Below are 27,826 nucleotides of genomic sequence, written 5' to 3' on the forward strand. Positions count from 1 at the left end.
ATTGCATGTCATATTTTTTCCTTTCCTTTCCTTTTTCTTTTCTTTTTTTTTTTTTTTTTTGTGAAATAAAAACATATGTTTCAAGTTGTTTTTCTTGAACATGAGTTGGGTGGCCAGATGGGTGAGTCAGAAATGGAAGTGTTCTTGAAGCTTAAACTGAAGATGAGGAGAGGCGCCTGGGTGGCTCAGTTGGTTAAGCATCTGACTTTGGCTCAGGTCATGATCTCACGATTCATGGGTTCGAGCCCCACGTCAGGCTGTGTGCCGACAGCTCAGAGCCTGGAGCCTGCTTCGGATTCCATGTCTACTCCTCTCTCTCTGACCCTCCCCTGCTCACACTCTCTCTCTCTTAAAAAATAAATTAAATAAATAAACAAACAAACTGAAGATGAGGATGATTCTGGAACCCTGCAGTGACAGAAATGAGCATGCTTCAGAACAATAGGGACCTATCCTAGAAAGGCTCTCACCACCTGTTCAGGAATCAGCAACAACCAAAGCCTGTTTCCGCGGTAATAAAACGCATCTAATGATGCCTTCACTCCCCAAATTGGGTGAGGATCAAAGGGAGAACACGTAAAACACTTAGCATGTCCCCTCCCTTCCTTTCCAGTTCAGTTTTCTCTCTGGTGACACTGAGGCCAGTCACAGAACAACATATGTAGGAAGACAAAATTCGTTGCTTTGGGTGTGGCATGGATTCTTACAGAGCAGATATGGACAAAATCCTAGAAGACATCAGGACCTACCATTTCTAGTAGTAGCCGGATTTTCCTGCTTTAGTGCTTTCCTTCACTCTAGTTGAGGGCACTTAACCCCCCAAAAAGATTTCCCTCAGCTGGTTGTTTCTGTCAGACTGAGTTGTACCTGGTTGTACTGATGGTTAAATATTTAAATATCACCCCTGCTTATAAGCATAAAGTCTAAACTAGAGGCAGGTACTATCCCCATTATAATAAATGAAGAAACTGTGTCTCCAACAGAATTACTAATGTGGCATGTAAATCCCTAACAGCCTACCTGCCCCTTTCTGCCCACATTGCTTCTACTCTAACCACACAACTTTTAACTGCCCCTTACTTATAAGCTCTTTCATGCCTCCCTGTTTTGGCCTATGCCTCTGCCTTCACCCCTTCCTTTTAACCTGCTAGACCCCCACCCAGCCTTCAAAATCGCCCCGCTGTGAAACTTTCCCTAGCTCACCCACTGAGGACTTCATGGTGAAGAAACAATGACATGGGAATACCACAGTTAACTTACATGAATTCAACCATATATTGTGTAGTATTCCAATGCATCAAACAACAGACATGACCAAGATTGAAAGTGTGTGGGGGGAAATACGTGAATGATTTTAAGGGTTTCCCAATCACTGACAAAGAAGTGAAACAGGTGACTAGGCAAGAAGACTTGGTCTAAACCTTAAAGAAGACAATTGAGAACCACAGAGCAACAATGCCTTATTGAAGAGACAGAAAAACTGACGTAGGGTTGCATATACAAGTGTTTATGGATAATTTAAGAGCTATTCAAGGAGAATTTAGGAAATAAACGAACTCCATTTTAGTGCTGAGGTTAACAATTCCACATAAAATGTAATACCCCAAACCACACAGTGTGGTAGGAGAATGGACACCTCATTCCAATTCTGAGGGAGAGGTGGGATCAAAGTCATCCCCCCCCAACCCCCCATCCTGGCAGCTTTTCCTGACCCATGTTATTTTTAGATGGTTCCTCCTTCATTGTCCAAGGATGGCAACATGAACTTCCTTTGTTACTGTGTTTCTCTGATAGAAGGGAGTGGGCAGCCTCAAGCTGGAGGTAGGGTTGTCAGTTTCTCCTGAAACAGTATGATAAATGTCACTGGACTGTGGGAACCAAGAAAGGTGGGTGCTGCACCAGTCTGGGGGGCAGGGGTGAATAGTGTATCAGAGACAACTTCCTGGAGGAATAAGGAATTAGCCAGTTTGGAGGAACATGGAAGGGAAGGGGAGTTCTAGCTAGAAGCACGTTGCACAAAGGCTCAGAGATGAGAACGGGGAGCTACAAGTAGGTCAGCATGGGGAATGTGAGGGGGAAATGCCAAGACACAAGGGGAACATTTTAGAGAAGTCGGTAGAGGGCAGATCATGAAGGGCTTTGACACCTATGCTTGGACATTCTCGTGAGGGCAACAGATAGTCGCTGAAGGTTTCTAGAAGGGGAGTGAGAGGGTAGGGCTTGCATGTCCAACACTGAGAAATCCTCCTCCAGATCTGAGACGAAAAGAGGAGCTAAAACAAGGCCCAGGAGAGCCCTCCTACGTTAGCCAGCACCGAACTGCTAAAAACAGGGTGGCACCCATGGCTGGGTGCCCACCCTCTTTTCTTGCTCCCTCCCTGCAGGTACTCATGCCCTCTAGGCTCCCCACTAGCTGCCCAGGACCCCCAAGGCCATATCTCAGCTAGGACTCTACTTCCTGAACCTACCACAAGCTTCTAACTGCTCAGCCTACTCCCTGTAACTCACTCATCCAGCAAGGATATAATAAGCACTTACCACGTGTAAGGCATTGCGCTGGGTTCCGTGGAGATAAAGATGCACTAAAGGGTCTCTACCCTATAAGAAAAAAAAAAAAACAGCACATTTTCTAGTCAAGTACCTCAAGGCTCTGTTTTCTGCTAAAGAATGCTAACACACTCTATCTTAGAGTCTTACCAATATTCAGGTTTTGTCTCTACTGCTTCATTTCCTTGGGCCTCAGTGTTCTTACATAGAAGATAAAGGGGTTGGCCTAGCTATTTTCCAGCTGAGGGGTCCCTGAACCCCTGAGTCCTCAGATGCAGCACCCAATAGCTATTCTCAGTGTTAAAGCTTAACAGAAAACCACACATCCATAAGTAGTATGGCTTCACATCATCACTCCATAACTAAAGTATTATGTTGATTTGTTTTTGCGTTAGCTTCTGGCAGTATAGTAACACTGGTTATTTCCTGCTGATCAGAAATTCTAATAGCAGCTGCATATATCTGATTAGTAAGAAGGGAGAGTGAATTTTTAAAAATCATGTGTTTTAGACAAACATTTCAAAACAGGGGGGACAAGGTGATGAAAAGGTTAGGAATTATTAGGCTAGCAGTTAGCTAAGATTCACCTCCAGCTTTAAAAATGCTATGATTCTAAGCTGATGAAGTATGCTATTATGTTAATGTGTTATATTTATCAGGTAACAGCATTTTAAAGGAAGATGGCTGTGATATAACAATAAGACTAATGGTGAAAATTCCTAAGGAAATTTGAAGAGGACAGAATTTTTTTTAAAAATTAAGCTTATTTATTTCAAGAGAGACAGAGAGAGCAAGTGAGGGGCAGAGAGAGAGGGAGAGAAAGAATGCCAAGCAGGCTCCACACTATCAACACAGAGCCCGAAGTGGGGCTCAAACTCATGAACCATGAGATCATGACCTGAGCCAAAACCAAGAGTCAGAGGTTTAACTGGCTAAGCTACCCAGGCACCCCTGAAGAAGAGAGAATTTTAAGGTCATCCTTCCAATTATACTGATTGGATTGGCCCAATGGACCTCCTCCCCGAGGCCTGAGCCCCCGTGCAGGCTTAGGAACGCCCATCACCATCCTGAAACTTAGTAAACAAAACACATTTTGGCAGTGACTTCACTGACATAGAAGCAGTCAGCCCCTATCAGACCTTGCCCTCAGAAGGTTTCAGGGAATCTAACACCGGGATGACTGTTTTCTTACATGTTTTCTTCAGAGACTGCAGGTTCCTACATGTCCTTTACACTGGTTTTGAATCTAGCATCCTATGCAAACTGAACCTAGAGAGGCAAACCCAGACAACCCTCTTATTCAAGCCTCCCTCCAGATCTCTACTTGTCAGCTTCACCACTGTCTTTAGCCCTACACTGTATCTAAGTTGGCTTGGCAGACACTTACTGGGAAGCAGGGAGAGCAGTGCCATATCCTCATCACAGAAGCCCATGCACATGCCATAAGACCAAGGAGGTCTTAGCATAGTCAGCTGGTGGGGCACTGGGGCGGTGGGGCTCTAAAGTCTCTGTAGAGGATGGGGTGAACAGACCGTCTATTCCCAAATCCTCCAAATAATCTCTTTTTACCAGCAGGGCTTTTTGATAACTTTGGCTCCAATCAGCAACCACAATATTTCACTGTAAAGGCCTTTACATTATTAAAATGAAAATATGGTGAAATCTTTGTTCAAGGACCCAATATGTGACTTCAACACCTTGTACTGCCTTCATATCTGCTAAATACTTTCCTCTTTGTTAGAGTCTCTTCATGTCTCTCAACTATTTCAACTGCACTTTTCCAATCCTGTGATCCTAAAGGTTGGTAACAGGACAATATGGTTTACTCAATAATCCGGTTAGGAAAGGTATCCTAGCAGGAAAACAGGAATCTCCTGTTACCAACCTTCAGGACTTTAACATGAGACTAAAACAGAGACTAAAATATGTAACCATAGTCTTGTCACAAGATGGAGAAGAGAACAGAAATTCAGGGAGACGGTCCAGTCTTAGGAACCATCCTTGCAAGACAAAAACTGGCATCTATTGGAAGCTCCAGCTTCCGGAAGCCAGAGACCATATTGGCAGGCCTCTGCCTACACTGAGATATGCCCTTTATCATGAAGAAACTGAGGCACTCGCTTTTATGGGACAACCAGAGACCCTACAATCAGCGCTGGGACAGACAGGGACAAAGCCCATGAACCAGACCGGCCCTGCGCAAGACCTGAAAAGCCCACGCCCAAACACTCCACCTTCCTATCCGCGGCCCAGTCTCCGACACAACTTCTTCCGGCCGAGAGGGGGCGCCTGCTCCCTCCCGCCGCGCCTGCGCGGGGAGGGCGGGTCAGCGCGCCGGCGCAGTGCGGCGGTCAGTGGCTGTGGTGATACGTTCTTCACGTCCCATAGTGTGGCCCGAGAGCAGGAAAGATGGTGCTGGATCTGGATTTGTTTCGGGTAGATAAAGGAGGGGACCCAGCCCTCATCCGAGAGACGCAGGAGAAGCGCTTCAAGGACCCGGGACTAGTAGATCAGCTGGTGAAGGCAGACGGCGAGTGGCGACGATGTAAGTACCAGGACGCTCAGGGTGTCCCACGGTTCTAATGCCAACTTCATCTCTCTGATCTCGTTACCGCTCCTGAGACCACAGCTTCTGCCCCTCGTTAGTCCCCTCCCTGGTTGCGGTGACTCCGAGGCTCTCACTATCCCCTAAAACGCACGGGGCGAGCCGGGACCGTCCCACCATTTCCCTCCGCCCGGGTGGTGGGAGCTGCCTTCCATGCGTGCTCTGTGCGGCTCTCTGGTCGTCTGGGGAGGAGCATGGCGCGTGCGCATCAAGAGCTGTCAAGCCTTCCTGCGGCAAGGGTAGCCAGAAGAAAGCTAGAGCGGGAGGTTTGGGGTGGGAGGGTCCCCTTTCCTAACACCTGTCTTTGGTCGCTTTAGGTCCCTTTCTCATCTTCCGTAAGCCCCGAGTGGTGTCCCTCTAATTTGATAGGATCTAAGGCTCCAGCCTGAGACTGAGTCACGGTTGCAGCGTAATAGTTTCAGTCCACCCATATTGGAAGTATTTTGAGACTTAGGCAGCCGCTCCTGGCTAAAAACAAAGATCTCCGAGCTTTGGGGAAGGTCATCCCTCTGACCTGCAGGCATACCTGTAAGAATCGAGGAAAGACTTTTCCGTAGTTGACCGGACATGGGGAGAGAAGCGAGGTGAGGCAAGAACAAGCTTGTAACTATTAAGGCTGTTTAATTGTGATATGTGCAAGTTTTCCGGAAAAGACGTTAGCAGAGTTGGTCTAGAACCTGGAACTCATCCGGGCATCTTTCGTGAAGCTAAATAAAACCAGAGAACCCTCTGCCTATCAACCTCTGCCTGGATTAACTGGAGTAGTCACTGATTGGCCGGAAGCTGTCAAGCACATGTGACTCTTTTTTTTTTTTTTGTCTGATGCAATAGGTCTGCAACCAGCTGAGGGCCAGGTTTTATGACAGCACGCTGCAAAGGCACTTGCTTCCAAAAATGTGGTGGATTTCTATTAGGAAAATTGATTTTCCTAAATTTATCAGGGTATAGGGTAGGAAAAGAGTATTTGATTAATTCCTGTTGTCTGCTAATTCTGTAGTCTCATTCATTCTAATGTGGTATTTTGACTGTGAGATCCCACCACCGATTCACATGTAAATCTGAAATTTTAAGTTGCAATGGAATTAAATGGAAGAAAAAAACTAGACTGGACACTTTTACTGAATCAGAAGTCAGACGTATCAGATTTTGTGTCAGCCGTTAAAGACTTTGAATGTGTTAGTCTCTTGTCTATAACATGCACATCCACAGGAAATTCTGTCCCTTACATGATGAGTGGATATGTGGTAAAGGGATGAGTTCTTTGGGGACAAGGTTGTTTTATTCACCTGTATGTCCTAGTAGCTAGGGTATACATATACATACAGGATATACATATACACATGTATACACTTAATCCCAGTACCTAGCACTGTACCTGGTTCTTAGCAAGGGTTTGACAAAGGTTTATTGAATTCACAAATAGTTTCTTTGTTCAGGCCACTATGCCCTTCTGTATGAAAAACAGTTTATGTAGTTTATTTTCTTTTTTCTTTTTTTTTTTTTAAATTTTTTTTTTTTTCAAAGTTTATTTATTTTTGGGACAGAGAGAGACAGAGCATGAACGGGCAAGGGGCAGAGAGAGAGGGAGACACAGAATCAGAAACAGGCTCCAGGCTCCGAGCCATCAGCCCAGAGCCTGACGCGGGGCTCGAACTCACGGACCGCGAGATCGTGACCTGGCTGAAGTCGGACACTTAACCGACTGCGCCACCCAGGCGCCCCTGTAGTTTATTTTCAACATACCTGTTGATTTGATTCTTTTCTACCCGACATCCCTTCCTAATACTTTCTTTGCAGCCAAAAGTTCATGATGTTTCCCAAGTCACTGGCTGCCCAAGTTGGACATCAACAGATCTTACATCAAGGTTCTTTTACGTCTGAACCTCAGATCAGAGGTTGGGGTTCTTTTGTTATTTGCTGCAACAAGGACTTGTAACCCAGAGCCACATTAAAAACTCAGATCATGTTCCCTGAATGAGGACACAGCAGGCTTCACAAGTATACCTATTTGTCTGCCTGTAGACTTGCAAGACTTGCCACGAGGGCCTTGTGTGGAACATAGATGTCTGATACAACTTGGAGTCATAGTGTCACATCAGAGTTGACCACAACTCTTCTAACTCCAAGGATTCAAACTACGATTTCTTCTTTTTAATAAAGAGTAATATGGCAAGGACACATTTGGACATCTGATGAGCATTTGTCTCGACTATTTCCAAAGCAACTGTATTTCAGTGTATCTTGAAATCTGCTACTAATTACAGGAATTCTATCTAGCCTGTGCACTCCTGCACGAGATTTCTCTTTACCAACTGTTGAAGTTATTTCCACTTAACCCTACTGCACACGCCTTAAGCCAGTTCCTTCTCGTTGGGAGAACTTTCTAACTGCTTTCAGCTTCACCCCAGAGTCACCTAGTGCAGGACCACATTCAGAACATGTAATCTTTTTGTAGTTTAAATCTAATCATTTTACATCCAGATTTAAGTCTTGCAGTGACATTCTTACCTTAAAGCAGCGCTGTCTGATGGAAATATAATGTGAGCCACATGTGTGATTGTAAATTTTCTGGTAGTCACTTAAAAAGGGAAAGAAAAACAAGAAATTAAAATTTTTTTAAATTTTATTTTGGAGAGAGTGTGTGCGCAAACAGGGAAGAGGAGCAGTGGGGAAAGAGAGAATCTTAAGCAGACTCCACACTCAGCACGGAGCCGGGCACAGGGCTCCATCCCATGACCCTGGGATCGTGACCTGAGCCAAAATCAAGAATTGGTCACTCAACCGAGCCATCCAGGCACCCTAGGAAATTAATTTTAGCAAGATACTAAATTATCCAATATATAAAAAATTAATGTTCAACATGTGATCAGTATAAAAACTGAGATATTTTACATTCTTTTTCTTTTTCACAAGTCTTCAGAATCCGATGTATATTTTACATGTACAGTATATCTCAATTTGGGCTTGCCATGTTTCGTAGCCTCAGGTAGCTAGCGGCTACCATATCAGACAGTGTTGCCCTAAAGCATAAAAATGCAAATTACTTAACATAATTTACAAAGCTCCACATGTCTTCCTAGCCTCATCTTCTGTCACTCTCCAACATATGCCCTCCACTCTTTGTTCTAGCCTTGTTATGCTACCTTGTATGCTCTTTCACACACCTGTGATTGTTGCCTCTTCTTGGAATATTCCTTACCAGGCTGCTGCCCCCACTTCCATCAGCCCTCTTTGCTAAACCAACTCTGTTCCCATAGCACTACCTCATTTGTTGAGTGTTCTCTGTATCTCATGTATCTTGTTGTGACATTTACACTATTTTGATATACAACCTTTCTAAGCTTATTTTTATTGAGATGTAATATATTCAGTAAAGTATGCAAATTTTAATGTGCAGCTTAATAGGTTTTATAAATCTGTATACCTGTGTAACCACCATCCAGATCAAGATCAAAGACATTCGCAGCATCCCAGCAGTCTCTCTCATGCCCCTTCCAAAAATACCAGTATTCTGCCCTCTGTCACCATAAATTAATTTTGCCTGATTTTGGACTTACTATAAATGGGTTTACATAGCATATACACTTTTGTATGTGCCTTCTTTCTCTCAAAATTATGCCTATAAGATTGTTCCATCTTTTCATGTGGAGCAGTGGTTGGTTCTTTTTCATTGTTGTACAGTACTCCCTTATGTAAATATACCAATCATCATATAAATACTCCAATCAGTTCTACTGATTGCCATTTGGATTACTACCGATTTAAGGGTGTTATGAATAAGGTGCTATGAACATTGTTTTGTGTGTCTCTTGGTAGACATAAGCACTCATTTCTGTTAGGTATATGCCCCGGAGTAGAGTTGCTGAATCATGAGGTAGGGACATGTTTAGAGATAGTAGATATTACCAAATAGTTATCCAAAGTAGTCATAGCAGTGAACACTCCCACTAGCAAAAGAAGAGTTCTAGTTGTTCTACATTCTTGCCCTTAGTATTGGCAGTCTTTTTAATTTTAGCCATTCTGGTGGATTTGTAGTGGTATCTCATTGTGGTTTTAATATGAATTTTCCTGATGACTAAAGATATTGAGCACCTGTTCATAAACCTCTTAGTACTTGGATAGCCTATCTTAAGAAGTGTCTGTTCAAGGATGTTGACCAATTATTATTTGTTTGTCTTTTTCTTATTGATTTGTAGGAATTCTTTATCCATTCTGGATATAAGACCTTGTCAGATGTATGTATTGCACATATTTTCTCCCAGTTTGTGACTTGCCTCTCACTCTTTCAGTCATTTAATGAATAGAAATTAATTTTTATGAAGTCTAGTTTATTGATCTCTTCTTTATAGTTTATGCTTCCTGTGTTCTTTTTAGGAAGTCTTTTCATATCCCAAGTTCCTGAAGAGTTTCTCCAATATTTTTTCTAGAAGTTGTATTACCTTGCCTTTCACATTTAGATGGATGATTCATCTCACATTGGTTTTGGTGTATGATGTGAGATAGAGATCAGGTTCATTTTTCCCATGCAGCAAGCTAGGAATAGAAGGAACTACTTTAATCTGATAATAGGTATTTATCAAAAAGCCTATAGCTAATGTTCTTAATGATGAAGTACTGAATGCTTCTCCCCTGAGGTTGGGAACAAGACAAAGATATCTGCTATCACCACTTCTAATCCACATCATGCTAGAGGTTCTAGACAAGGCAAGGTTCTAGACAAGGCAAGAAAAAGAAATAAAGGATTGGAATAGAATGTGATGACAGATGGTAACTAGATTTACTGTGGTAATCATTTTGCAGTGTATACAAGTATCAAATCATTATGTTGTACATGTAACTAATGTAAGATATGTCAATTATACCTCAGTGAAAAAGAGAATTAAAGTGGTCATTTTTTGCAGATAACTTGATTGTGTATGCAGCATCTAAACTATTAGAATTAAATTTATCAAGATCACTGTATGTAATGTACAGAATCAATGATATTTCTTTTTTTTTTTTTAATTTTTAAAAACATTTTTTATGTTGGGGTGCCTGGCTCAGTCAGCTGAGCGTCGGACTTCGGCTCAGGTCATGATCTCACCACTTGCGAGTTCAAGCCCCACGTTGGGCCAGATCTGTGCTGACAGCTCAGATGCTGGAGCCTGCTTCAGATTCTGTGTCTCCCTCTCTCTGCTCCTCCCCTGCTCACGCTCTGTCTCTCTCTCTCTCAAAAATAGACACAGGATCCAAAGAGGCTGCAGGCTCTGAGCTGTCAGCACAGAGCCCAATGCAGGGCTTGAACTCATGGACCATGAGATCATGACCTGAGCCGAAGTCGGATGTTTAACCGATTGAGCCACCCAGGCGCCCCAATGATATTTCTAGATACAAATAATAATTAAAAAGCACTGATATCTAGAATACTTTTAATAAATGATGTTCAAGATCCCTGCACTGAAAACTACAAAACATTCCTGAGAAATTAAAGATAATGAAGGGATATGCTATATTCATTGATTGAAACATTCAGCATTGTTATATTATTTTTAATTGTCTTTTCTTTCTTTTCAACACCTAGCATGATATTTTCTTTTATATTGCCAGCACTTAACATAGGGCCTTGCAAATAGGGACTAAATAAAAATTTTAAAACCTTTTTATGTCAAAATAGTTACAGATTCACAGGGAGTTGCAAAAATAGTATAAGAAGGTCCTGGGTACCCTTCACCCAGTTTTCCTCAATGACGACATCTAGCATAGCTGGTACAATATTAAAGCCAAGAAATTGACATTGCCACAATTCACAGACCTTATTCAGATTTCACCAGTTTTACATGCACTTTGTGTGTGTGTGTGTGTGTGTGTGTGTGTGTGTGTGTGGTTCTATGTGACTTTATCCCATGTGTAAGTTTGTATAACAACTGCCACACTCAGGACAGAACGGTTCCATCACCACAGGAGACCCTCTCACTGCCCCTTTGTAGTCCATTCTGTTTTCCCCTCTCCCCTCCAACCCTGGTGACCACTCTTCTGTTCCTATCTCTCTAATCAATATAAGTGAATGAGAAAGTAGTTACATCATTTTGTGCTGAAGTTTATTAGTTCAAGTTCAGCAAAACCTTAGAAAATAGCTGCCTAGGTGCTGTCTCATTTCTAGTCATCATTTCACCTATCAAAAACTTGATTTTTGCTGTATTGCTACTCAGGCTTAGATTCAAGTGGTCCAACTTTTGCTAATTAGACTAATGAACCACAATACTGACATGCGAATTTGGGCCACAGTACCCCTATAGGCTGATTAGAGCACTGTCTTCCCCAAAAGAAACTAAAGTATAAGAAACTTACTCTCAGGGCACTTGGGTGGCTTAGTCTGTTGAGCATCCGACTTCGGCTCAGGTCGTGATCTCATGGTTCGTGAGTTTGAGCCCTGCATTGGGCTCTGCGCTGACAGCTCAGAGCCTGGAGCCTGCTTTGGATTCTGTCTCCCTCTCTCTCTGCCCCTCCCATGCTCACACTCTGTCTCTCTCTGTCTCAAAAATAAATAAACATTAAAAAAAAAAATTTAAGAAACTTACTCTCAAGGCCACAGGTGAGATTTATGTCAGAGCAAAGGGAATAACATTAACCATTTCTGGCACAAGTTCATGGGACTAGAAACAAGACTGCCCTCTTTCTAGAGTCTAGCGCATATCACATAGTTTCTTTAAGTGGATTTTAAGATAATTGAGCAAGTTATAGTTACTTTTTTTCCAGGTTTCTCAGATGTGTTATTCTACTGTGACATTATCCAGCTTGTGATACTTTCTAATTTCAGTCCCAGAAGGGACTTTTCCTAGTCGTCAAATGCTGAGGTAATCCTATTGTCACCACTACATGCCAACTAAATTGGGGGCTCTAAAGCTGTAAGATTTCACAGCTTCATGAGATCCTTTAGCTCTGCCTAAAGGTCCATGATTAAGAGAGGGGGATGTTTTAATTATGTGCATGTCTTTGGTATATTCTTGGATTCTTTCTTCTTCAGGCCGATTTCGGGCAGACAACTTGAACAAGCTGAAGAACCTATGCAGCAAGACAATTGGGGAGAAAATGAAGGTGAGAGAATGGTAACAGCCTTGAGAACTTGAGCAGAGGGGTTTCATCTTGCTCTTAGTTAACCCTCATGTAGTGTCTAACTTAGTACCTAATTCTAGGAGGTACTTAATTCTTAGTACCTAATTCTAGGAGATACTGAATTTCTTACCAGGGGAAAATATTTTAAAAATAAAAGAAGGAAGTGGGGAAGGGAACTAAGAGGCACCTTCAGGGAAAGGTGAGTCCATCTTCTGTCTTCAGATATGTCTTAGTCCTTTCAGGCTGCTATAACAGAGTACCATAGATTGGGCGCCTTATAAACAAGGGAAGTTTATTTCTCACAGTTCTGGAGACTAGTAAGTCCAAGATCAAGGAGCTGGCAGATTCCATGTTGGTGAGGACCCGCTTCCTGGTTCATAGGCAGGCCTCTTGTTGTATCCTCACATGATAGAAAAGAGCTCTCTGGGGTCTCTTATAAGGAGAGCACTAATCTCTTTGATGAGGGCTTTGCCTTCACGGTCTAATTTACTCTGAAAGACCCCACTTCCAAATACCATCACACAGGATTAGGTTTCAACATACAGATTTTGGGAGGACACAGACATTCAGTCTGCAGCAAGATAAGATTCTTGCCACATTGCTCATTCGTTGTCTATTTTGTTCTTTTTTTTTTTTTTTTTTTTACCTTTTTTAATGCATTTTAATTCATTTTTGTGAGACAGAGTGTGAGTGGGGGAGGGGCAGAGAGAGAGAGAGGGAGACACAACATCTTAGTCAGGCTTCAGGCTCTGAGCTGTCAGCACAGAGCCCGATGCAGGGCTCGAACCCACGGACTGCAAAATCATGCATGACCCAAGCCGAAGTCAGATGCCCAACTGACTGAGCCACCCAGGCGCCCCATTGTCTATTTTGTTCTTATAATAAGAATATAAATTACACCAGTAATCTTGTCCACTTATTTCTTGTTTTTTAAGTTTTTTTAAATGTTTATTTTTTAGAGAGAGAGACAGAGTCAGAGCGTGGGTAGGGGAGGGGCAGAGAATGGGAGACACAGAAACCAAAGCCGGCTCCAGGCTCTGAGCTGTTAGCACAGAGCCCAATATGGGGCTCGAACTCACGAACCACTAGATCATGACCTGAGCTGAAGTCAGCTGCCTAACCGACTGGGCCACCCAGGCGCCCCTTGTCCAGTTATTTCTTAAGCTCAACCTACAGTGCCAGAAAGGTTTTCTTATGGTGGACTTGAGATTCTTTGTCTCAGTGTCATCATGCTGTTTAATGAAAAGAGCACAGATAAGGAGTTCAGATCCTGGATTGCTAGCTGTGTGGCTTCAGCCAAGTACACTTCTGAGCTTCGGTTTTCTCATCTGTGAAATGTCAGTGTTAACATTCACCTACAGAACAGAACTGGAAGAACTAAAGTTTTTAAATGTGGCGAACCTGGCACAATGCCTACAACATTGTAGTTCTTCAGCAAGTGCAAGTAACAACAGAGGGCAAGTAGTTACTGGTTTTCATCCAAAAACTCTTTCCTTGCTTGGAGAATGTTAAGTTTCAGCTTGGGCTTGCTTTGGTATCCAGAATAGTTGATGTTTTTAATCTTTCTTCAGAAATATCCTCGGGGCACCTGGGTGGCTCATCGATTGAATGTCCGACTTCGGCTCAGGTCATGATCTCACAGTTTGTGCGGTCAAGTCCCACGTCGGGCTCTGTGCTGACAGCTCAGAGCCTAGAGCCTGCTTCGGATTCTATGTCTCCCTCTCTCTCTGCCCCTCTCCTGCTGGTGCTTGTGCTCTCTCTCTCTCTCTCTCTCAAAAATAAATAAATAAATAAATAATCTTTTATAAATTTAAAAAAAGAATGAAAGATTTACTCATTTAAAAAAAAGTCCTCTTATCCCCTTAATCGTTTTTAAAAAATTTTTTTGAAGTTTTGTTATATTTATTTAAAAAATTTTTTTTAATGTTTATTTTTGAGAGAGAGACCAAGCATGAGCGGGGGAGGGTCAGAAAGAGAGGGAGACATAGAATCTGAAGCAGGCTCCAGGCTTTGAGCTGTCAGCACAGAGCCTGACCCAGGGCTTGAACCCACAAACTGTGAGATCATAACCTGAGCTGAAGTTGGATGCTTAACCGATTGAGCCACCCACGTGCCCCAGAATGTTTTCTTTTCTTTTTGAGAGAAAGGGAGATAGAGCATAAATGGGGGAGGGGCAGAGAAAGAGGGAGACACAGAATCCGAAGCAGGCTCCAGGCTCCAAGCTGCCAGCACAGAGCCCGATGCAGAGCTCAAACTCACAGACTGTGAGATTGTGACCTGAGCCGTTGGTTAAGTGTCTGACTTAACCAACTGAGCCACCCAAGCGCCACATCCCCTTAATCATATTTAAAAAACATATTAAATGCTCCCTAAAATCTGTCTCATTTTTAAGTTGTAAACCTCTAAACTAAACCAAAACATGAAATTTTGGAACCTGAGCTAGTAAAGAGCATAACAAAAAGAGTTCTTCCAGATTCTAGCACCTTACACTTCGTGATAATCTGAATCCTTCTCTCTAACAGTATCTTGTTACACTTTCAGCTTGTGACTGGCTGTGGAAATTGGTATCAATGATCATATAGTTTTCTTCCTTTGGGACTCATGATGCTTAATCATTTGCATGTCAGAGGCCCCATAATTATGCTAATTCCAGTGTATGCTCCTGTCTGTATTCTTTGGGGCGTATATATAGTGTCAGCCAAGTATTATCCTAGCAAGAAGATGGAAGTGTTTTCATTTGCAGTGGCATTCTTAGATCCCTTTACCGTAGTCCCGCAACGAGTGTTCTCCCTTACTGTCCATTAGAATGGTCTTAGTGCTTTAATTTGTATAGCGCTGGAAAGTATTGAAAAACCTTTTGTGTACATCTCATTTTGGTTTTGAAATTTGCTGCAAACCTAGAGTATAGTATATTTGTCAACCTTATTAAAAGGGTAAGAGAATAGGCTTAGGAAATTAAGGGGCTTTCCTAAAATCACATTGTAAGTTAGTTCCAGGCCCAGAACTTGAACTCGGAACTTGAATTTGCTACCCAGAGGAATTATCAGATAGCAAGGAGCCTCAGCCTATCTTGGCTACTAGATGTGGAAAACCTTGAGATTTGAGGCCATTTTTTCCTACCTCAGTAGTCTATGCTTGTACTTAACAAAACTCATTCTGGTATTTTCAGACTTTTGCTGCTTTTTTTTTTTTTTTTTCATGTTTATTTTTGAGAGAGACACAGAGTGGGAATGGGGCAGGGACAGAGAGAGGGAGACACAGAATCCAAAGCAGGCTCCAGGCTCTGAGCTGTCAGCATAGAGCCGGATGCAGGGCTCAAACCCACAGGCAGGCTGCAAGATCATGACCTGAGCTGAAGTTGGACACTTAACCGACTGAGCCACCCAGGCGCCCCTGGACTTTAGCCACTTTTTAAGATGAGTTTGCTTGAGTCACTGAAGGATGTGAGTTATGGTTAGCATCCTGGCTTTTCACTTTGGTGTATGTGATTGTGTAATAAATCTAAAGGATTTCGATGCTTTACCCTCGAAAGATTTGGTTCTTTCTTATGACTCAGTTTTGTGCAGTGGTATATGAGGTTGTATAAATGTAATTGCCTATTGTTTTATGTATAGAATTTAAAGAAATCTTTATTTAGGATATTGTACGTGATTTGTAGTTGTAAAACAGGCTCTGAATCTCACCTTGTTTTTGTGCAAGTTTTGCTGAGGTTTTACATATCCTGTTGTAATGGCCTTTGATAATTTTCTTTAACTCCTTTTTTTTTTTATTTTTTTTTAATGTTTATTTATTTTTGAGAGAGAGAGTGTGAGCCCGGGAGAGGCAGAGAGAGAGGGAGACACAGAATCCGAAGCAGGCTCCAGGCTCTGAGCTGTCAGCACAGAGCCCAACTGGGCTCGAACCCATGAACTATGAGATCATAACCTGAGCCAAAGTCAGACGCTCAACCGACTGGTCCACCCAGGCGCCCCTAGCTCTTTTTTTTTTTTTAAGTTTATTTATGTATTTTAAGAGACAGAGAGTGAGTGGGGGAGGGGCCGAGAGAGGGAGAGAGAATCCAGTGCAGGCTCTGCACTGTCAGTGTGGAGCCAGATGCAGGGCTCAAACTCGAATCAAGAGATTATGACCTGAGCCAAAACCGAGAGTCAGACACTTAACTGACTGAGCCACCCAGGTGTCCCTTACTGCTTTTCATTTGGGAAGAGTTTGACTCCTAAAATGATTTTCTTCATGGCTCTGGGCAAGGATTGGAAACGATTTGGCAGACTATCATAAAGAACAGGAGAAGAGAAACCAGAGAGGAGAAAACCTAGCCCTGGGCACATTCTGCCGTTTTGCCACACTGCATTGATTGCTTTAAACTTAGTTCCAGATTTGGTGACTTTTTTCCTTAAAAATTTTGTTTTCCTTGGCATCCTAATATTCTATCATCACATCCATTTTTTCCCTTTACCCCCGGTGCTCAACGCTGGGATTGTTCTTAGCAAGTTGACCAGAATTCACAAATTCACACCCAGGCACCTGCCCCACCACTGAGCAATGGTATGAGCATTTTCACACATTCTTGGTGTCCATAACCCCTCATGTCCAGGGCAGACATTCTTCTCACGTTCCTGTTGGTGTCAGCCCTCTGACCCCGATGGGTTAATTGATCTGGCGAGGATCAAAAAGCTAGAGAGTGGTAGAATAAGGACTTGAAACTTTGATTTCTCACTTCCAGTTTACTAATTTTTCCTCTTATGTGTTGCAGCTTTTAGATTAGTTTATATACTAATTTGGTGTGCGCTTCTAAAACTATGTCAAAATTTTTCTTTCATTTAATATATTGTTTTGTTTTGTTGTCCCTGCAGAAAAAAGAGCCAGTGGGGGATGAGTCCATTCCGGAGGATGTATTAAATCTTGATGACCTCACTGCAGACACTTTAGCTGTAAGTTATTGTCCTTTCCTTTTCTAGGCTGGATTTCTGTTCTTTCATTGTAACTTTATTCCCAGACAAGCAAGTGCTTACACTCTGCCCCACATAGCACTGTGCACCGTTGAATGTGTGCAGCGGGAAGTGGCCCCATCCGCTCTTGTTGTACTCTCCACCTGAGTGTTTGTTACATCGCAGAGATGGAGACAGATGGAATGGAAAAGTTGAGAGTAGGAAGAAGAGAAAAAAGGAATTGAGCTATGTTTGGTTTATAGAACCTGTTTTCACAAAGTCCAGGAATTTTTCAGTCTGCTGGAATTCGCTAAATATTCCCAACAGTGAACCTAGGGGAGTAATTTTCAAGTTTTTTAGTCATCGAACCTTTTCTTAAAACCTGTAACACAAAAGCATAGCAAGGGAATAAATACACAAAAGCAGAGTTGCTGCACTTGAAGGGTTAGGTTGGGGGTGCTATTCCTGTCCAGGCCAACCTGCTAAGGGCTCCCCAGCCCCAAGAAATCAGTTTGAAACACTTGGAAGAAGGAATACAAAATAAGCTTAAGACAGGGTCTCTTGCTCCTAACAAATTTATAATCTTTCTAGGGAACAGTTAAATGTAGTATGCAAGAGTGCTAAGTTGTTTTAATTAGGAATATTAGAAGGTACAAGTTGTTTTTGTTTTTTTTTTTTAATGTGTGTTTATTTGAGAGAAAGAGAGAGACAGAGACAGAGACAGACCGTGAGCAGGGGGAGGGGCAGAGGGAGAGGGAGACAATTTGAAGCAGGCTCCGGGATCTGAGCTGTCAGCACAGAGCCCGAAGCGGGCTTGAACTCATAAACTGTGAGATCATGACCTGAGCTGAAGTCAGACACTCAACCCACTGAGCCACTCAGGCACCCCTAGAAAGTACAAGTTAAGGGAAAGAGCTCTTACAAGAGCTACAATATTAAAACCCCTGAGATATATTGGAATTGGAATGAGAAGAATGGCCAGAATTTATCCATCTCTGCCTTAGGTACCCCAAAAGAAAATGCCAATGAGTTTTTAAGGGCAAGATTGTGTGTGTGTGTGTGTGTGTGTGTGTGTGTGTGTGTGTGTGAGATAAACTGGTTCTTTGAAAGCCTTCATTGTTAATTTTTAAAATGCTGTCACAAGGATTGTCATTAGAGCACAATAGGGCAGCAGAATCTTATTCCTGCTGTATCCTTGACCTGCTGTGGCCTGAGTACTGGCCTGGCCTGTTCATCTACAGAACCTTAAAGTCTCACAAATCAAAAAAGTCCGGCTCCTCATCGATGAAGCCATCCTAAAATGTGATGCGGAGCGGGTAAAGTTGGAGGCAGAGCGGTTTGAGAACCTCCGAGAGATAGGGAACCTTCTGCATCCCTCTGTGCCCATCAGCAATGACGAGGTAGGTGTGGGTGTCACAGCAGGCGGCTGCCTCCACTGCTAGCCTCTGTTGGGGATGGGGTGGGGCGGGAGGAGGACAGGGAAATGCTGGCACTGTCTGTATAATATGCCTTGTGTCAGAAGCTGGCTTTTTGTAAAATTCACTCTGCCCACCAATTGAGAATTGAAAGAGTCAGATCCTTGTCTGATCGGGAAGTAGCAGAGACAGCAGGTAGGAGGAGACTCCTGGCACAGAAATCTCTTCTAAATCGGGCTGCTGTCCTCCACTGCGTGTTGCCCGTGGTAGCAGCGGGTCCTGTGGGAGGGATCTGCTAAATCAACCTCACCCCTCACCCACACCCTGCTGAGAAGCTGCAGGTTGAAGGGAAATCTGCATGATAAAAGTTTCCTGCTGAGTGGGAGCTTCCCCAGCACAAAGCTGCTCTGAGCCCAGCCTTTGTTCCCCGACACCCCAGCCGTGGCTAGGCCCATCTGTGCCTCTTTCATTCATTCCCTGGTGAACGAGTGTTAAACTCACTGCTGCCTGGGGTGGGAGACTCGGGAGGTCAGGGCCCTGAGCCCGCCCTCGTGTGGCCCCAGGACCAATGAGAACCTGGAAAAAAAAAAAATCTACATTCTCCTCTGCACCCCAGGCAATGCTGATTGGGGGGGAGGGGGTTGTCCTGTTGCGGATTTTCTAGGAGTCCTTTAAAAGGGTAAAAAAATGTGAGAAAAAGACCTCTTAGAAATTCATGATTTCAGTTCCATGGCTATAATTGCTTCTAGGAATTTGTGAATTTATTATTTCTCTATTGAGCACAGATTCTCTAGCAAATTCCCTTCCCTAGTTTCTGTACACAATGACCAAAGCCTAGTGTTTGAGTTCAGCAGTAGTTTCACAAAGCTCTAGGTTGTTCTTGGAATGGGGTGTGGAAAGGTGGAAGTTGTGGGGTTCAGTGATTGTACATCTTTCTCTCCTGTTCTTGTTTTCCTTAGGATGCAGACAACAAAGTCGAGAGGATCTGGGGTGACTGTACGGTCAGGAAGAAGTACTCTCACGTGGACCTGGTGGTGATGGTAGATGGCTTTGAAGGCGAAAAGGGGGCCGTGGTGGCTGGAAGTCGAGGGTACTTCCTGAAGGTAAGAGTCAGGAACCCATAGCGATGGGATTATAAAAAAGGAGCTAAAAACAATATGTGCAGAAAACATAACCTACTTAAAGAAGCCCACAAATCCAGCACTTGTTCTTGCCTTTCTTCTGCACACTTACTGGCAGTAGATGCAGTTCTCTTTCTGAGTCAGGAAAGTGCTTATCAGGATCCCCTAGAACAAAAGCCACTAAGTGACCCTCTGTTATGAATATATGTTGCACTGACTGAATCACAACAGTCTGCTTTTAAGGAGCTTAGTGTGCTTGGACCAGCAGACAACAGAGTCGAGCCCAAGTCAATGAGTGCTGGGGTGTGAATAGGCCCAGAGGACTATGAGAACAGGTAGGTAGAGGCAACAAACCCAGAGTAGTTGGGACAGAGGGCAGATAAATTCAGGGAAGACTTCCAGAGGAACATGGGAAAATAATTTTGGAGATACTGTACATGTATACACATACATAAACATGCTCTCCATACACACATGAGTCCAGTGTCGTGAGAGTTACTGCAAGAAAGTCCTCCTGTGCACCCTGGACAAAGAATCCTTTTTGCCTCGCTTTGTTTCTCCTTACAGTGTGCCTAGATGATGTGCTGGGCATTGATGTTAAGAAGGAATCTCTTGGGCCAACTGTTGGGGTTCACGGTCTTTGCTGGCCTCCTGTGTGCCCCCAGTTGCCTCTGAGTGTTAAGTTCTAGCAGATAAACATGATGGCGATAGAACCCAATCATACAGTGCCGTGTCTCTGCTCCTTTAGGGGGTCCTGGTATTCCTGGAACAGGCGCTCATCCAGTATGCCCTTCGCACTTTGGGGAGTCGGGGCTACACTCCCATTTATACTCCCTTTTTCATGAGGAAGGAGGTCATGCAGGAAGTGGCACAGCTCAGTCAGTTTGACGAAGAACTGTATAAGGTGAGTAAGCCTGGGGCAGTGTGGCAGAATGCCTTAAGTTACAACGTTTAACTTCAAAGATACAGAGCAGTGCTGACCAGTAGAACTTGCTGCGATGATGGAAATATTCTGTGTCATGGCTGTTGAGCACTTAAAATGTGGCTAGTACAATTTTAATCTTTGTTAAATTTTACCTTAAATAGCTACATGTGTCTAGTGGCTACCATACTGGACAGTGCGTTCATAGAGTCTATATTATCTTTCCCCAGATAATCTGTATGATTTATCTAAATTGAGCATACTTTAATACCATGGGCTTTGAAAAGAAGCACATTTTTGAGTGCTTGGGACAAAAGAAAATTATAGAAGTGGCTGATCTTCCTGTATCCTCCTACTCCTAGCCCCAGACTAGTTGCTTCTGGAGGGTGAGACATATTTTCCTTGGGATGGATGTGGCTTCCGGGTTGTGACTCTTTCCCAATCACGGACCATCTCAGGGAGAGCCAGAGCTATTCACGTTGAGAGTCAGAGGGTCGTTCTGATGAGCTGACTCCAACACCAGCTGTGGCACCCGCAGTCTGACTAGCACGTAGAATTTCTAGAGTGTCTCTGCTAACAGCTGCCCCTCACAGCATAGTCCACTTTTCACTTGTCCCCCGTCCTCCTTCTGTGAGAAGGGGGCCACTTTGCTCCTACTGGGAAGGAGGTAGACAATGCTCTTGGGCTCACTTGACTTATCTTAGGTAGAGAGAGGAGTTTAATAGTTAGAACTTCTTCCCACTGGGTCCTATTGATGACTTCTAGTTAGGCTTTCATTCAAGATGCATTGGGAAGCAAAATGTTTTCTAAACTCTGATCATTAGTGTAACCTTGATGTCCTGCCTCTCTTCTCTTTCTTTCTTTTAATTTTTTTAAATTAAAATTTTTTACAGGTTTATTTTTGATAACGTGTGCACACACACAGGTTGGGAAGGACCAGAATGGGGGGTGGGAACGGAGGATGCGAAGCCCGCTCTGTGCCGACATCAGAGAGCCCAATGCGGGGCCCGAACTCACAAACTATGAGTTTGTGACATGAGCGGAAGTTGGACACTTAACTCAGGAGCCCCTTCCCTTTCTTTCTTTTAATGAGGAGAGGAATGTGTTCATGTATCAGCTGAAACCGGTTTTCTCTTTTCTTTTTTTCCTTATCTCAACCCCAAGATTGGATAATCACTAACAGAGCTTTAGAAGGATGCCCTTCAGGTAACACCAGGGAGAAGCTTATATGGAGGATTATGAGAGGCACACTAGGTGGCAAGTGCCCTTTATGTTTCCTGCATTCTCCCTCCCTCTCTTTTCTGGATACTTCTTGGATCCATATACAGGGAGAGTCACAGGTCTCAGTAGTGAGAGTCTGGGCTGGCACTTCTTGCCTAATAACCTCAGTCTGTGAATTCTCTGGAGCAGCGTTGTCCAGTAGAACTCTCTGCAGTGGTGGGAATGTTCTGTATCTACTATCCAGTTTGGCAGCACCAGCCACATGTGGCCATCGAACACTTGAAATGTGACTAGTGCAAGCCAAGGAACTAAATTTTAATTTAATTAATTAATTTTTTTTTTAATTTTTTTAATGTTTATTTCTGAGACAGAGAGAGACAGAGCACGAGTGGGGGAGGGGCAGAGAGAGAGGGAGACACAGGATCAGAAGCAGGCTCCAGGCTCTGAGCCATCAGCCCAGAGCCTGACGCAGGGCTCGAACTCACGGACTGCAAGATCATGACCTAACCGAAGCCGGACGCTCAACCGACTGAGCAACCCAGGCGCCCCAAAATTTTAATTTAATTTAAAGAGCCATTGGTGGCTAGTGGCTATACTGTATTAGACTGCATAGCTCTGGAGTTTTTCTACGTTGTATGTGGGTAGCCTCATAAGAGGCTAAATTCCCATGGTCAAGTAGCAACATAGTCTTCCGGGTCCCCCAGCACTAACCCAGAGGAAGTTTCCTCCTTCCTTTTTTAAAAATTAAAATAATACCACATGACAAAGTTTGGAAATGATGGGGAGAAATCATCATCTTTCCCAATTCCTAATACAACAGTTGACATTTTTAATAGCCTTTTGGGGGCTTTTTTCATACATCTATCATTTTCCACTACTTCTAGTCACAATGTATATAGATTGCCTCAGCATTACATCAAAATCATTTTTCAGTGTTACTTCGTGGTCTTCATAACCATCATTTTTTAATGGTTACATAATATTACATGGCTGTGATGTAGGATTGTTGGCTCTTCCCTTGTTGAAATATTTAGGGGGGCTTCCTTTTTTGCCATCATTAAGTCATGTTACAATGAACTTTGCCCTGTTTCTACCTTTTTTTCTTCTGCGTTACTTTCTTCAGCTGAACACCAAAGTGATTCTTTAAGGAGAATAATCCTAGACTAACTCACAAGCACCCTGAAAGCAGAGCCCGGGTCTCCTTTTGCCCAGCAGTGGCAAACTTGGCACTTCGTAAACACCTAACAAACATTTGGCAAGTGGATTCATTTATATTGCTACCAGCACAGCCAACCGTCATTGGCCACTGTACGTTATTCATAAAGGTCTCATTTATTAGATAGATAACAAAATATTATCAGAATATCTTACCTCCTTTTAATTTGCATTTCTTTGATCTCTGCTAGGGATCCCCTTTTGGAGTGACCTGTTCCCTCTTTTGTCTTTTTAGCTTCCCCTGCTCACTTCCAGGCAGGGATTGAAGTCAGTTCTCCCCATCCCATCACTCAAATCTTCCCTGTGGTTTCTTCTAGCTGAGGTCCTCACCCCTCACTCTTAACTAATAGAGGTCCCTCCTCCTACAGGTGATTGGCAAAGGCAGTGAAAAGTCGGATGACAACTCCTATGATGAGAAATACCTGATTGCCACATCAGAGCAGCCTATAGCTGCTCTGCACCGGGACGAGTGGCTGCGGCCCGAGGATCTGCCAATCAAGTATGCCGGCCTGTCCACCTGCTTTCGCCAGGAGGTGGGCTCCCATGGCCGAGACACCCGAGGCATCTTTCGAGTCCATCAGTTTGAGAAGGTGAGTGGTCAGGTCAGGGTGAGGAGTAGGACCCTTCTTCCATGCATCTCTCCGGGGTGGTGAGAGGAGAGGCACGATCTGTGTTACTCGGACCCACCCCGGCTTCACTCTTCCCTCTCGCCGCCTACATCTGTTTCTGCCTAAGAAGCGCATGCTGGAGTGGCTGTGAGCACAGACTCTGGTACCAGGCTGCCTGAGTCCCAGCGCCAGCTCCAACACTTAGCAGCTGTGTAACCTTGAACAAACTGCTTCTCCTCTCTGTGCTCAGTTTTCTCCTCTGCAAAAGGAGGATAATAATAGCACGTCCCTCATTAAGCCTGCGGTGAGGATTCAACTAGTTGATGGGATAAAGTACTTAGAACAGTACCTGGCGTGCACAGGGCAAGAGCTCCACGTAGCATTTGTTCTTGCGGCCCCAGTCCAGTCCAGCGCCAACCTCATGTGGGGCCCCAGCCTCACCTGACTCCCAGGGGTGTGGGAAGAGGTCTTCACTGCAAAGATATCTCCCACTTCAGCCCTGTCCTGTCGTCACGGTCTCCTTGGGTCCTCCTCTGCAGATTGAACAGTTTGTCTACTCGTCACCACACGACAACAAGTCATGGGAGATGTTTGAAGAGATGATTGCTACCGCAGAGGACTTCTACCAGTCTTTGGGGATCCCTTACCACATTGTGAATATTGTCTCAGGTAGCAGCGTCCCTTTCCTGCGTCGCACAAACACCACCCTCACCAGCAGGGCTGCCACACAGAGCAAAATAGCTCACGATCCAATTAATTGCCACATTAATTAAAACATCACACTCTTATCACTTGGGAGTGTTTGGTGATAAGAATATCTGGGCGTGATTTCACTTCTGGGGAGAGGATGTAAATTAAGGAATTCTGCAGGTTTGCTAAAGGTCAGTCTTGTGAAATCCCATCCCTCCTTCATGAATTCTAGGGGTTTTCCCTTACAGGTTCTTTGAATCATGCTGCCAGTAAGAAGCTTGACCTGGAGGCCTGGTTTCCGGGCTCCGGAGCCTTCCGTGAGTTAGTCTCCTGTTCTAACTGCACAGACTATCAGGCTCGCCGGCTCCGAATCCGATACGGGCAAACCAAGAAGATGATGGACAAGGTAGGCGGTCCCTGGGGAGGCAGGAAATAGGGCCCTTGTGCAGAATAGGTCCATCTTATTTCTCAGTCCTTGGAGTATGTTCTATCCCATCATCATAGGAAAATCTGAGCTTCTCAGTCTAGACCAAAAAGGGAACCTGAAAGTGACTTCTACTGAATCAGGACTGAGTCTATGTATGTATGTATGTATGTATGTATTTTTTAAGTTTATTTATTTTGAGAGAGAGAGAGTGTGTGTGTGTGTGTGTGTGTGTGCGCGCGCGTGCATGGGAGAGGGGCAGAGAGAAGGAGAGGAGAGAATCCCAAGCAGTCTCCATGCTGTCAGTGCAGAGCCCGATGTAGAGCTCAGTCTCCTGAACAGAACTGTGAGATCATGACCTGAGCTGAGATCAACAATCAGACCCAACTACCCAACCACCCAGGCATCCCAGGACTGAGTCCTTTAAAAAACATTTTTTTTTTAATGTTTATTTTTGAGAGAGAGACAGCAGGGGAGAGGCAGATAGGGAGACACAGAATTTGAAGCAGGCTCCAGGCTCTGTACTGTCAGCACAGGGCCCGACACAGGGCTCAAACCCACAAACTGTGAGATCATGGCCTGAGCAAGGTCAGATGCTTAACCAACTGAGCCACCCAGGTGCCCTGAGTCCTTTTAAATTTTTTTTTTTTTTAACGTTTATTTTTATTTTTGAGACAGAGAGAGACAGAGCATGAACAGGGGAGGGTCAGAGAGAGAGGGAGACACAGAATCTGAAACAGGCTCCAGGCTCTGAGCTGTCAGCACAGAGCCCAACGCGGGGCTCGAACTCACGGACCGCGAGATCATGACCTGAGCCGAAGTTGGCCGCTTAACCAACTGAGCCACCCAGGCGCCCCACCCTGAGTCCTTTTAGATAGAAACCTGAATCTAGCTCTATTCTACAAGGTAATTCTAGCTTTTCTCTTTTGGACTTTGTTTTCTGTGACTCCAGATAAAGGATAATCCCCATTTGTCTATAGAAAACAAGTTGAAGGCAGTGTCTTCCCTCTCACCAAAGAAGGTCTGGGTTTGTAGGCTTATCTCTTCAAACCCAATTCTCAGGCCCTAATGTTTTCCAAGTCTTGAAGGGACTTGAAAGGGGTAAAAGGGAGAGGCCCCTTGTTAGTTTCCTCCTCCCCCTAAAGGGCCTGGCTCTCCTCCATTTGCTGGGGCCTACCACTTGTCGCTCATGGAGACCTGAGGAATCTTAATTCAAATCCAGAAAAAGATCAATAATGATTTTGATTTAGAAATCTACAGTTGGGAAGTCTGGCTGAGTGGGTGGTTCCTGGTCATGAGTAAGACCAGGCTGAGTTTCGTGTTCCCTGTGGGGACGCTGTCTTCACAGGTGGAGTTTGTCCACATGCTCAATGCCACGATGTGCGCCACCACTCGCACCATCTGCGCCATCCTGGAGAACTACCAGACAGAGAAGGGCATTGTTGTGCCTGAGAAATTGAAGGAGTTCATGCCGCCAGGTAAAACTCCCTGCCCGGCCATCTTCCTCCTCTTCTGTCTTCATACTCTTCTGCATGGCAAGCCCCTTTCAGAATGTACCAGCTTTTCTTGTTCCCAAACTCTGCCTATCCTCTGGTGCTAGGCGTTACAGGGGGCAAAGTTGAGAGAGTAGCCAGTACAGGTATGACATTCAAGTGCAGCTAAAATTCAGACTGGGGAAGAAAAGACTTAATGAAACCAGTTGCCATCGTGGGTGCCCTTTTGTTCATAGGGATCATTGTCTTGTGGAACTCTCCCCAGAGGCCCTTGGGCTTTGACTCCTTAGATACGATAGGTTATTTGATTGGCTCTCTTCTTCCAGGTCTCCAAGAACTGATCCCTTTTGTGAAGCCTGCCCCCATTGACCAGGAGCCATCAAAGAAGCAGAAGAAGCAGCATGAGGGCAGCAAAAAGAAAGGGGCAGCAAGAGATGTCCCCCTAGAAAGCCGGCTGCAGAACATGGAGGTCACTGATTCTTGAACATTCCTTCCTCCCGGTTTGTCAGGCTTTCGTTTCTGTCAGCTGGGATCTCAGAACCTGCCCATGGGCAGGGAAGCCAAGCACCCACTCGTCCCCGCCCCATCTGACTGCATTGCTAAAAGGGGAACAGTCTGCCGTGTACAACACAACGTTCCTGTCTCTTTGCATGGGCATAGGATCCAATCACTGATGACTGATGAAACCATGTAATAAAGCATCTCTGGGGAAGGCTAGGACTATTCCACAGTCTTCTGCCCAGGGCTCGAACCCTGTCTCTGACAGTTGTCCCTGGAACCACACTTCTGCTTTTCCTTCTAAAGAAGGCTGTTCCATTTAGCAAGTCAGACAACCTTTGAGAAGGTAGGTGAAGGCAGGGGTAGATTAGGAAGGGCTCTAGGGGAGAGTGAAAACTTTGTCTTAGACACACAAGCTTGCAGAAGGGCCAGATCCTCCTCTGTAAATCTGACCCTGCTTAAAAGCAGTTAGGTAAGACTAGCTTAGAGGCCAGAGTTGACATAAAAAGCCTCACGGTGCTTCTGTTCCCTAGGATGGGCTCCATGGGAAGGGCAGGATGCTGTGAAACCACAGGAAAGATGAGACTGTGTTTAATCCCACAGTCCCCAGATTCAGGAGCACAAGTTGGAGCCTTATTAACACCTGCTTCTCTTGCCCAGTCACCCCCAAGTGGGAGACCAACCAGAAGAACAGAAGGGAGGGAGGAAGGATATTTTCTCCTTTCTCTGGTACTCCCTCTGTTGCCCTAATGGCCAGTTGACCGTTTCCCTGGGGAGGGTGATGGTTAGGCTTTTTATTTGCTGCCTTTCATCTGCAGTGTACAAACACTTCACTTTAATAACACCTTATGTTAGTATAGTGCTTCTCTTCCAGGAGCCTAACAGACTTCCTATACTGATCTCTTTTATCTTTGTGACAGTCCCAGACAAGAGGGTGGGGACATGATTATACGTCTTCCATTGTACAGAAGACAGGGTACCAGGCGAGTAAGGGAGATGAGACAACATGACCAGGTGGGAGCCAGGAGTCCCTACTTCTCAGCAGTGCTC

At 44.3% G+C, this 27,826-nt stretch overlaps 1 protein-coding gene and 1 long non-coding RNA gene across 3 annotated transcripts; one reads left to right on the forward strand and one right to left on the reverse strand.

The window, feature by feature from the left end:
• Positions 1–330: 330 nt before the first annotated feature.
• Positions 331–5,990, reverse strand: LOC115520422. Of its 2 annotated transcripts, none has more exons than XR_003970796.1 (3): positions 5,679–5,990; positions 2,539–2,598; positions 331–1,840 (listed from the first exon to the last, which is right to left on the reverse strand). It is a non-coding gene; the product is annotated as an uncharacterized LOC115520422 (long non-coding RNA). The 2 variants fall into 2 exon arrangements; XR_003970795.1 differs by lacking the exon at positions 5,679–5,990 and adding an exon at positions 4,782–4,898.
• SARS1 (seryl-tRNA synthetase 1) lies at positions 4,884–27,034 on the forward strand. The gene is made up of 11 exons (XM_030324748.2): positions 4,884–5,092; positions 12,156–12,226; positions 17,095–17,172; positions 18,411–18,569; positions 19,544–19,687; positions 20,454–20,609; positions 23,432–23,653; positions 24,211–24,340; positions 24,610–24,767; positions 26,134–26,263; positions 26,605–27,034. The coding sequence occupies exons 1-11, from the start codon at positions 4,957–4,959 to the stop codon at positions 26,760–26,762; spliced, it is 1,542 nt and encodes a 513-aa protein (XP_030180608.1). The 5' UTR covers positions 4,884–4,956; the 3' UTR covers positions 26,763–27,034.
• Positions 27,035–27,826: the final 792 nt, after the last annotated feature.

This window comes from Lynx canadensis, chromosome C1, assembly GCF_007474595.2.
Source record: "Lynx canadensis isolate LIC74 chromosome C1, mLynCan4.pri.v2, whole genome shotgun sequence".
NCBI lineage: Eukaryota > Metazoa > Chordata > Mammalia > Carnivora > Felidae > Lynx > Lynx canadensis.